This window comes from Akebia trifoliata, chromosome 3, assembly GCF_017979445.1.
Source record: "Akebia trifoliata isolate Shusen 1 chromosome 3, ASM1797944v1, whole genome shotgun sequence".
In the NCBI taxonomy this organism is placed as follows: Eukaryota; Viridiplantae; Streptophyta; class Magnoliopsida; order Ranunculales; family Lardizabalaceae; genus Akebia; species Akebia trifoliata.
Window position 1 is genome coordinate 4,982,008 of NC_141377.1, and position 11,972 is coordinate 4,993,979.

Sequence of the window (11,972 nt, forward strand, 5' to 3'; positions counted from 1 at the left end):
TATCCATATTCATATCCAATTTATTTATTTATTTATCCAAATTCAAATTTGGTTCGGATTCTGTTAGATAAACCATATTTGAATCATTTTGATTTTACTCACTCTAGATCCTATTTTGACCCAACCGAATTATTTGATTTGGGTTGGATCGGGTTGAATAATTCTAGACGATTCAACATTTTTTCTTTTATACTTTTGCTAATTGTCATACTATTTTATTTTATTAGAATTGAAAATTATATTTTGAAAAACCTAAAAATATAAAATTTCAAACAAATATATAATTCGGATCTAAGCGGATATAGGTACGGAACCGTATCCAATCCGGATCTAACATGGATTATGGGACGTCAAACCATATTATACCCAGTCTTTCATTCGGACCTCCTACAACTCTCAAAGGACCCAAACCTGCTAAATTCGGTTTTCGAATCTCTCGGATTTCGGATACAATCCAACCCATTTTATGCATTCCAGGCGTCTTACTGCGAGTGTGAGTTTCAGGTTCTCTCTCTCTCTCTCTCCTTCTTTGCTGCATTTTTGGACTGAAATCTAGGGTTTGCGTTTCTCATCCCTTCTACCAGGCGACGGCGTGGGGTAACTTCTCTTCTTCTTCTTCTTTATTTGGGCGAAAGTTAGGGTTATCTGTAATTTTCTAGGTTTTTGTTTCTTGAGTTTTGGGTAAAATTTTTGTGCTTAATCATGTATTTAGGATAAAAATTCTGATTATTGTGGCTACCGATTAAAATTATAAAATTACAAGAATTACGGTTCGGTTAAAATCTGAATTTTGCATCTCAAAATAAGAGGATTAAAATTGATAAAAATCTGAATTTTCCTTATTACATTGGCACTAGAGTTTGGGATTTCTATTTCCATTATTTTAATGGGGTTTCTGAACTTTTTTAGATACATGTAGTAGTTGAACTTCACTGATTTTGTCTATAGAGTATAGATCATGGTTTCAAAACTTGGATGAGTCAACTTGTATCGGATGAGACAAACCATTTAACTCGGTTTACTATGATTGATTTACATATATTTAAATTAAAAAAATTATAATTTTTTAATAAAATAAGACAGATTAGAAGATGTTTAGTTATAAAATCATATTTTAGCTACATTATAAATATTTAAATTCTAAAAGAATTAATTATTTTAATCAAAATCCCAGTTGACTCGGCTGAATTTTACTGAGTCGGCAGAGATTTTCAAAATATCGTCTGAGACATCTCGTTTATCTTGTGAGATGATGTGATTGTTGAGACACCCTCTATATTCGTATCGTTGCTGAATGATGCTGAGATGATTCGGACAAGATTTAAAACCATGCTATAGATGCAGCTTGTTGTGGTGAATGACATTGGTTGTGTGTGTGCGATTGTTTTGAACACCAAAATCAGGATTAATCGTGATTTAAGCGGCGATATTTTGAAAAAGATCTCTGATTATTTTTATTTTCAGTATTTTTTAAGTCCTATAGTCGTCTTCTTTGTTCGATGAATGCACAGTGGCAAGGGGTGCTTGTCAGCTCGGCGAAGTTTTAGGCCCCAATAGATCAGATCAAGAGTGATTCCTCACCTATCTTGTCAGGGGCCTAGTTGAACACTCAAGTATGGATTTCCTTATTTTATCATTTAATATTAATATATGAAATATATATTTACAGTTTTTTATACTTAAAATATTTTTTTAATTTTTTTTTTAATTTATCCGATGTTTTCCCGATTTTATTGACTTTTTCTGACTTTTTTTGAAGCTCTTTGTTACCGAATTATTCCTGACTTTGTTACTACAACACCACCACCTTTGACGCCAATCCTCCTATCTAGTTCCTCCAACAATGCAACGTCTCCTAATTTCTTAGACTATCCCCCCTTTGCAAACATCAATTCTTCCTCCAACTACTACAAGAATTCCACTACTACAATCCTACCCAGGCATATTCTAACCTGGGAGTTCCCAATAAAAGTTAGTAGTTATCTTTTTCACCAAATAATTAATTGAGAAATATGTATCATTCTTGCAAGCAACCAAACAATTGTGTGTATATTATTCTATAAGTTTAAAAAGGTTGTGGTCCAAACTCTAGGTGTTAGGGCTTGGGAGTTGGTTTTAGTTTTCTTGAATGTGGCAATGTACCAATCAAAATGGTGGTGAGGGTGTTTAAACTCTAGCAAAATGCACCACATCAACACAACACTCCCACTATCTCTGGGGGGATAACCGGACTTGCATTCCTTGTCAATTTGGAGTACAACAAATATTCAAAACTGGAATAGTTCTGCTTTCGTTGAAATTCGACATTTCAAGAATTTGATAGAAATTTGACAAAATAATACTTAAAGGAATAATTTGAGTACAATTCGGAGTCACCTTCAAAAAACCGGATAAAACTCACTACATTGAATCCAATGTATAGGAAGTAACCATGAAAGATGTTCAAATCTAATGATTTGAAGTGATTGATCTAGCCTATGATTTGGTATAAGTTCACTTATTAAAAAAATGATTTGGTACAAGTTACCGGACTTTTTAACCAATTTTTTTAAGGTGACTCTGAATTGTATTCAAATTATTCCTTTATCGTATTATTTTGTCAAAATTTATCAAAATTCTTGAAATGTCAAATTTGAACGAAAGCAGAACTATTCCAGTACTGAATATTTGCTGTACTCCAATTGATGAGGAATGCAAGTCCGGTTATCCACCCAGTCTCCTAAGCACTGCAAATCAGTCTGAGTGCTAATTTCTAGCCATTTTATTCAAGCAGTTTTTCATCGAGGCCTTTTATGCAACCAGTGATGAAATTTGGATGAACTTAAAGGCACCACGGGCTGAGTTTTGGTGTCTAGGAATAATTTGGTGGGATAAATATTCTTAAAATGCATTTTTAGTGGAAAGAAAGTGAAATATCCATTTTGGTTGTCTTTTTCTTCATCTTGTTATTGAAACCAAAATTCATTTACCTTTCTACATTGTGCATCTAGGCTTGTATGTGACATCATTCACCATTTGCTGACAACCATCATAAAATTACCTTATGAAATCTTTGATGAAATTTTATCAAGATGTGCTAAAAAAATGTTGCACATCTGATAATATTGAATGGTATTAAATTCATGAACTAATGCTTTAAATTGCCAAATTCAATGGAAAAACTCTATAGTGTAATGGTCCACCATTAGTGGAATTCATGTGATTATTTTTTTTGGGCCAGGATCCGGTAACCCAGGAAGAATGACTCATGGAAAGAGCACATGATCTCAACTGTTTAAACACAAAGTCCAACGGTTGAGATTTATCCTTGATGAAAATGTCCAAGATGTGTGCTATGAGGATATATATAAATCTTGGTCATTGGATTTTGTGTTTACATGGAAGAGATCATGTGTTTTCTCATGAGTAGTCACTGGAACCCAACCCTTTTTATTTTTCTTTTTCTTTTTTTAATTTGAACGTTTTACAACTAACACTTATGGAATGTTTCCTGAAATATTTAAGAAGCTAACTTTTTGCTGCTTCAAGTTCTTATTATTGAAAAAACGGATTTTCTATTCTATCTTTTTTCTTATTAGTATGAGAATTTCATTAAAAAAACCGATAAAAAAAAGCCCCAACAAACCTCCCTGACTTACTGCAATAACAACGAACCTTATTTTAGTGGTCAACCCTTTTGGGTTTTATAAATTCTTTAAATGTTATTTCAGTTTTTAGAAGAACAAACTAAACTCCAGTTATGTGATTTCTTGTCTTCTGGCAGAACTTCCAAGATCTCTAAAGATAAAACATACTATTAATAACTCAAGCACAAAGCCAAAAGGAGAAACCTTGATCTAATCTCTAGTCTGGGATGGGTTGGAAAGCGGCTCAGAAGCTTATAAGAAACTGGAAAATTGTCAGAGGAGACAATGTAACAGAGATCGAACCTATCTCAACTCTGTTAATTTATTTCCTTGTTTTTAAAAATTTATTTTTTAACTTTTCGTTTCATATTATCAATCTTTTGTAGGTGATGATAATAAGAGGAAAAGATAAAGATGAGACCGGCATCATCAAGCGTGTCATTCGCTCTCAGAATCGTGTCATTGTTGAGGGAAAGAATCTGGTAAGGATTCACTTCTTAGTCACAAATCTCTCACCACCTTTTACTTATTTCTTTTTGAGATTTGTTGGGGGATTTGTTTTCTAAATGATTACATTTTCAACTCAGAAAAAAGAAATACCCTTTTTATTCTCCGGAATATCTATTCTCGTTCCTTTTTTCTATGGTTGTAATAATTTGTGGTGTAGAAGATAATGTGGTAGATGCCATGTTTCGAGGTTGCATCATCGTAGTAAAAACAATAGCAAAATACTTTCCTTACTAACTTAGTAAGATTTTAAGTTTTGCTCAATTGGATTACCATGTTGGCAATCCAACACCACAACTCTCTATATTTCATGGAAAAAGTCAGATCTCTCTCCCCCCCGCCAAAAAAAATCTCTTTTTTTAGCTTGCCAAGGTTTTGAAAATGGACGGCTACTGAACATCCACGCCCCAAATTGAAAATTAAAATTCAACGGTGAAATATATATATTTGATTTTTATTTTTTTCGAAGTTCATAGAATTTTGTCCCCTACAACCCTGTGGGATTGGATCATGTTTTTGGATGACACAACACAATGTGAGGTCAACGACCCTTAGTAAGAGATGAAATCTTACTAAGTTATTAAAGGCTAGTCAGACTCAAAAGAAAATGGCCAGATAAGAGCTCAGTACCTATAGAAAAGCACATGATTCCAGACCTCGAACATGATTGGTACATTGTACGTACAACTAAGCATAACTTGTTAAATATTGGTACGTGTCTTTGATGAAATTGATATTGATGTCACCGTTTGACCCTTGGTTCTTTCAAGAATTTCATCTTTCAAGCTTGGTATTTATTGGTGCTTAAGACCATCTACTAGGCACAGATTGATTAAATATTATGTTTCATTGATCACATTGATATTTGCATCACAGTTTGACCCTTACTTCTTTCAAAAACATTTGTCTTTCGACCTTGGTATTTTATTGGTGCTTAATACCATCAAATAGTTGTTGTATCGGATGATATTCTCGGCATTTGTTTTCTTGTTAGCTGCCATAGATTTGGTTTTAGAATCATGTTTTTGTTGTTGCCCTTTGTTACACTTAATGCAGCGAAAGATGAATGGTTACTGAAAATTAAAGTTATTTGCTTATAGGTGAAGAAACACATCAAGCAAGGGCAAGGACATGAAGGTGGAATTTTTACAGTAGAGGCCCCTCTTCATGCCTCAAATGTTCAAATTCTTGACCCAGTTACAGGGTATATAGATGTTTTGATATTACACATCATTTGTGTCCAAATAACTTGCGTTTGTTCCGTTTCAATTGAATTATATTATTAATGTTTACTTATGCAGGAAGCCTTGTAAGGTTGGAATCAAATATCTAGAAGATGGTACCAAAGTAAGAGTATCTAGAGGTCAAGGAGCATCGGGGTCCATTATTCCTCGTCCTGAGATCTTAAAAATAAGGACCACACCTAGACCTACTATAAGTAATTATCTCACAGCCTCGTCATTTTCACTTTTTCCCCCACAGTTTTTAGAGGCCATTATTTTCATATACTAATATTGCATCTTTCCATCAACTGTTTGGCCCTGCTTGGCATGACTGCAAATCAGCGTAAAACAAAAGTTCAGGTGTTAGGTGCTTGGTATCTTCTAGCCTATTTTTTTGTGCTCGCCCATGAATGCCTTTTAAGTAGAGCTGTCGATGGATCAGATCAGACCCGAAATCATATTTTTTCCGATCCGATAACTTCGGGTCTGGATTGATGATTTAGATTTCGATAAGGATCTGATCTGTTATCTTATTGGATTGGATCTGGATTGTCCATGCCCTGATTTGATGAGGACCCAATCAGATAAAATGTTAGAAATTATATAAATTATATTATATATTCGTATAAATATAGGAAGGTTATTAAGATTTTGTACATCGCATTGGGTTTGGCCGATCTGGACCCGATCCGATTGTCTTGGATCATGTTTGGATTTTAATATTGAGATCCGATAAAAACTGATCAGTTAAGAGCCCTATCCAATACTTATCGGATCAGTTTCGAATCCAATTCTTGTTGAATTGGTACCAAATCAGCCCTGACCCGATCCAAACACGATCCATTGACAGCCCTACCTTTAAGGAATGCATGTAGAACCTTGCCATCCAAAAAAATTCTATGCACCATTGAAAAACATCGGGAATTTATGACCATCTGCGTGTGGGTACCATATAATTGTCCTTTCATGAGATTATGGTTGCATTTTGGTAGCCCATTTTGAAATTGTTGAGTTTTGGTAAGTGCTTTTTTCCTTATTGTGTGCATTTCTATTTTCTATGTTGTCTACTATTGTGCCATCTTTGGGGGGCTGGGTTTAGAAGACATGCACATTTTTTTTGTGGTGCTACATTAAGCAAATAATGCCATACCTTTAAAGGAGTACATGGTTTAGCCCAAAAATTTCTTGACATAGAATGTGCTTCCCTGTGAATCTTAAACTATTAGCGACCTAGGAAAACATGTCTGTGATGGCATTTCCCTAAATTTGGAGAACGACCTCAAAAACTCATGTGTTCAACCATGCCTGAGATACACATGTTCCCAAAGTTAGATATGTGTAGCTGAATTCAAACCAATAAAAACATGAAACAGTTAGCCTCCTGAGTGTTTATTTGTTTCCTATGTGCCCCGTCCTCTTATCCCATTTGTGCAACTTTGAGCTTAATAAATCCCAAAAAAATTGTCCAACAATATCAAATATCCTCTTTAGTATCCAATATTGATGGTGCTTTTCTTTGCATAATCTCTTTTCCTTTATAGCCAGTTTTACTGTATTGGCACCCAACTTTTACTTATTACAACCCAATTTCTTAGATTGTTTGTCACACCCTAATTAAAGATTAAAACACACCATTTGAACATTATAAAAGTTTTGTTCAAGTTATTACACCAACATCACACATTCAAATCATTCTATTGGCACCCCGATTTTTACTTATTCTAAACCATTGATTTATTTTTTTAGTTTAATTGGAGTGTAATAAATCAAAGTTGGGGTGCCAATAGTAACTCTCAATATCAAATATAGATAGGTTCCCTATGCATTATTTCGTTTTAACCTAGCTTGGTCACTTCCTCATCGACATTTTTATCTCTTTTGACAAGTGCTTCCTCATCAACATTAGAAATCTTGCTCATGGAATTTGTGGAAGTTATTTAGAATTTAGGTTCTTGATAGTAAATCCCAATATCAATGTGTTCCGAGTGTTAAACTTGTATGCCACGGAGGGGATAGATCTCTGCTGGAACCCACATTGCATATTGGTGTACTTTTGAGTTATTCTGAAATCTATAACAGAACCTCTGGTTCCATCCCGATGTTTTCTGGTCTAGAGAGAATTACTTAGGCCTGGTTTTCTTGGTTTTTTTTTTCTTCTGCAGTTGGTCCCAAGGATACACCAATGGAGCTTGTCATGGAAAAAACCTATGATGCAAAGATCGGGAAGGGAATGCCTAACCTTTAAGATATTTATCTATGCAAGATCGCAAATGTTCGCAAATGTTCCGAGTGGATGAAGTTGTTATAGAAAGAGGAATGAAATGCCTTTTAAGGAGTTGGATCCAATCGATTTTGAAACCAGTATCCAAGTTTGAGTAATTTCCCTTTTTTTTTAAATTTTATTGAACGCATATTGTGGAACATAGGAACTTAGTATTATAGATAAGTAATGGATGCTTCAGATGAGATGCAATACCAATATGGTTTAAATATTTGATTTTGTTCTTATTTGAGGTTGTAGTCAACATGTTAGCTTGATAATATTTTGTCTGGACCTAGGAATCTTCTCCACTTCTTAGGGATTGCTTTGAGTCTATATTTGTTTGCTTTAGTCATAGATTAAATAATTACTCATGCTCTGCGCCTTCCATGTGGAATAATTGAAGATGATGATGATATATAAATAGTACCAATAACCTACTTATTATATGTAACATCATACAGAATGGGTCCACTACCACATGGCTACCAATCATCCAATATCAACAAAAAACAAAATCAATATTTTCCTTAATTAAAATAAGTAATTATGATTAGAAAATAAAATTTCAATTTTTTTTTTCATTTATACATGTAGGGATGGGATCCATAGAGTGTAGACTCATCCAAATGGGAACTCATATGTTCACTCACAAACCCAACAAACATTGTAAGTAACAGGCTTCGATAGTTGGGATAAGAAATATATCTCAATAAATGCATCATGTATCTCTAAGATTTATTTAGATTGTTAGATTTCATGTTTAGATAATATATGTATATAAAGAAAGAAAAATAAAATTGGGGGTCTACCCATGAACATTTAATTTACCTATTTTTCGAAGAACAAGAATTTGCTATTATGAAAGGTCTGTGCAAAGCTGATAAACCAATGACATAATGCCATGTTTATTGAAAAGTAAGTAAAATGGAAGCATTTAAAACAGGGGAGCAGATCCTCTATAGCCAACATCAATGGTTGAGAGTTTGCCACATCATCACGACGGTTAAATCCAATCATTTAAATTTAAGATTTCAGTGACCATCCATTGTCAAACACTTAATGGGACAAAAAAAAAAAAATTATATATTTATATTTAATCCCATCAAAAGTTGTTTACAAATTACCGTTCCATGAATCTTCAACTTTATAAACTACTTTGATAAGGGTTAGAAGTTTCAAAATGAGTTGATTTTTTGTGATATATGATGAGGAGATCATCCTCATAAAAAATAAGTCCATTATGAAACTTACAACCCCATCAAAAATGGTTTAAAAAATGAACGGTTAACAACTCTTCAACTTGTAAATTAGGGTTAAATTTTTTAGAATGGGTTGATTATATATATATTTTAAGGATGATCTCCTCGTAAAAAATCAGACCATTCTGAAACTTTTAACCTATGTAGGACAAAAAACGTGAATTTTTTTGTGGTCTGTCGATCGTGTCCCATATATATAGGGTTCCATTCAACAATTAATGTTAAGGAGCCAACGCCTTTGTCCTATTTGTGTTAGAACTTTGGAATGGTATGATTTTTTGTGAGCATGATCGCTATGGTGATGAGATCATTCTCACAAAAAGTCAGTCCAATCTGAAATCTCTAACCCCATAAAAAATTATTTAGAATTGTGGACCGTCGATTTTTTACTGTTAACTTGTAAAATACTTTTGATGGGGGTAGAAGTTTCAAATTGAATTAATTTTTGTGATGATGATCTCCTCACCATAGAGATCATTCTCACAAATAATCAGCCCAATCCAAAACTTTCAACCCATGTAGGAAATTTTTTTACGCCCAACGTTCATTCAGTAGGTTGTGAGTTCAATACCCAATATGAGCAGTATTTCCTTAGGGCCACTCGTGAGGGCCTACCCTCACTTACCCGGTGTGTGTGATGTGGGGGAGTTGCACGTGCCCGTGGGAGGACCCATATGCCTTAGTTCCTGCCCTTGCTCTTCCGATCACAGTAATCAGACATAAGTTCAGACACCCCTGTCAAAAAAAAAAAAAAAAAAAAAAAAAATTGGCCACCTAACGTTTACTGCCAGCTTTAACGTTAAGTTGAGAGAGAGAGAGATGAGGATGACCCCTTGACTTCTATCGGGAAAAAATGATCTCAACCCTTTAAATGGAGAATCCAATGGTTGAGATTTATCCTCAGGACAAGTATCTCCAACGTTTGTGTTATTAAGATACTCATAAATCTCAACCATCGACTTTGTGTTTAAAAAGTTATGATCATGTGTTTTTTTCATAAATATCTTAGGAGTCAATGGATCCCAAACCATATATATACTCAAATCTGATCTAAACCATGGGTAGTATGAGAGGACTGAGTTGTTATTTTTTCTTTTATCTATCTGATGTTCTGTGGATTGTAGGACAAGAGCTACAAAGAACTACAGAAAATGGACAATAGAGGATCCGCTCCTTTGAAGCACCCAAACTTTTTTATTCAATACACGTGTATCATGGCATTGGTTCATCAGCTTAACAACTTAACTTTTATAACATGAAAGACTAATAAGTCAAAAATGGTTAGACCCATAATTTATGAGAGCTGCTATTACCTCACCAACTTTTACTAATCCCACACCAATTCTTAAGTAAAGAATTGCACACAATTGGTGTGGGGTTAGCAAAAGTTGGCGTGGCAATAGTAACTCTATAATTTATTAAAGTGTTATATTGTATGATCTAATAGGTCTAGTAAAACGTGGTATCACGTGACATGCAGAGAGGCAAAGAATGTCTTATCCGCCCTCTATGCATGCCATGTGGATCTAATTAAGTGGCAGTCTTTGTTTTTTATGATTTATTTTTCTAACAAATAAAAAATTGCCACGTGTAAAATTTTCTCTCAAATCAATTTCGGCGCCTGTGCATGACATGTGGCCGTGTCGCTTGGGAAATGGGAAAGAAGAAGAAGCACATGTGAAGGAGCAGAGAAAGAGAAAGGGGAATGAATGAGAGATATTGTAGCCATCATTTTCTCTTATCAGTCAACCAATATAACATGTCTTTTAACATTATTTAGATCTATCATCCCTTGTAAGGATAGTGACAAAAATCATTAAATTTATGAAAAATCATAATTTATTATTATTTTTTTATAGTAAATTTTAAGTATAATTTTTTATTTAATATATATAAAATATATTTACTTTTATATTTTTTATATTTAAAATAATTATATTATGTTTTTTAATTTATGATGTTTTCTTGATTTTATTGAATTTTGTTGATTTTTTTCAAAATTTTCTCTGATCCCCGAACGTTGACCTTGTCACTATGCATAAAAGACATTAATGTTCTTTAATTTATATCCACACAACTCTAAAGCTTATGATTTAAGGTAATTTTTTATGAATATAGAGATTTTTTTAGTGAGAGAATACTAAAAAAGGATGGAAATACCCTTGTCTTCAATTTTTTTTTTAAAAAAATTGGTCTTTAAGGATAAATTTTTTATTATATTCAATTTATTGGATAAATTAAAGATTTTTTACATCATCTACTACCTCTCTTTTACCCTTGAGAATAGGATATTACTCGCGGAGGGGGGGGGGGGGGGGGGGGGGGGGGGGGGGGGGGGGGGCGCAATTGAAGATGTTAGATTTTTTATTTTTAAAGATCAAAGAATTTTGACAAGCGATTAACAAAATATAGAGAAATGCTAAAGTGATGTTGTTTTTGTCTAATGCCCCAGACATCTTATGACGTGTTGGTTCATAACCCAACAAACGTTTGACATGTGGCACAATGACATCAACAATAAAGAAAGTTTCTCTCTCTTACTCGTTGTCTATATATTTATTTTTTTAGATTTCAAATCTTAAAAAGGGTTATTAGGCCTACATTGATTATCACATTGACAATCTAACAATACAATTTTTTAGATTTCTTGAAAATATTCATATTAAAAAAAAATAAAATATTATTTTCTGAATTTTATCCAAGGTGTTGAAAATGGACGATCACCGTGAACTTAAATTTAAAAATAAAATTCAACAGTGAAAAATAACAATATATATTTTTTATTTCATATAATTTTTTCCTCTACTACTCCATTGCATCGAATCATGTTTTTGAATGTCACAAGATTATCAAATAAAAAAGTTTGTTTTTTTCACTATAGACAGGAGAGAGAAATGGGCGTTGGAAAAAAACAACGTGCATTTGACATCACTCAAAAATATATGACGGTCGAAGAAGAAGTTGAATATATTTAAAACAAATAAAAAATAAAATTTGAAGGTTTGCTTTCTAAGTTGGCTAACGTCTGTGAATGTTGATACTGTAACTTGGGCTCAATCCCCTCTCTTCTCAGATTTTGTGAAAAAAATCAAAA

The 11,972-nt window shown here is 33.4% G+C and overlaps 1 protein-coding gene across 3 annotated transcripts; it reads left to right on the forward strand.

Annotated features, from left to right (window-relative positions):
• Positions 1-439: 439 nt before the first annotated feature.
• On the forward strand, positions 440-7,967 carry LOC147405680 (KOW domain-containing protein). Of its 3 annotated transcripts, XM_086433478.1 has the most exons (7): positions 449-597; positions 1,512-1,613; positions 3,764-3,913; positions 4,013-4,108; positions 5,234-5,337; positions 5,435-5,571; positions 7,519-7,967. In XM_086433478.1, exons 3-7 carry the CDS (start codon positions 3,854-3,856, stop codon positions 7,599-7,601), a joined length of 480 nt encoding a protein of 159 aa, XP_086289604.1. In that variant the 5' UTR covers positions 449-597; positions 1,512-1,613; positions 3,764-3,853; the 3' UTR covers positions 7,602-7,967. The 3 variants fall into 3 exon arrangements, with proteins under 3 accessions (XP_086289606.1, XP_086289604.1, XP_086289605.1); XM_086433480.1 differs by lacking the exon at positions 1,512-1,613 and having other exon boundaries at positions 440-597; XM_086433479.1 differs by lacking the exon at positions 449-597 and having other exon boundaries at positions 1,491-1,613.
• The last annotated feature ends 4,005 nt before the right edge of the window (positions 7,968-11,972 follow it).

What these genes read in the sequence shown, in the direction of transcription:
- LOC147405680 (XM_086433480.1), top strand. Translation starts at nt 3,854, where the DNA reads ATGGGTTGGAAAGCGGCTCAGAAGCTTATAAGAAACTGGAAAATTGTC. An exon ending in AAATTGTCAGAGGAGACAAT is followed by an intron (nt 3,914 to 4,012) that starts GTAACAGAGATC and finishes AATCTTTTGTAG; the next exon opens with GTGATGATAATAAGAGGAAA. An exon ending in ATTCTTGACCCAGTTACAGG is followed by an intron (nt 5,338 to 5,434) that starts GTATATAGATGT and finishes TTACTTATGCAG; the next exon opens with GAAGCCTTGTAAGGTTGGAA.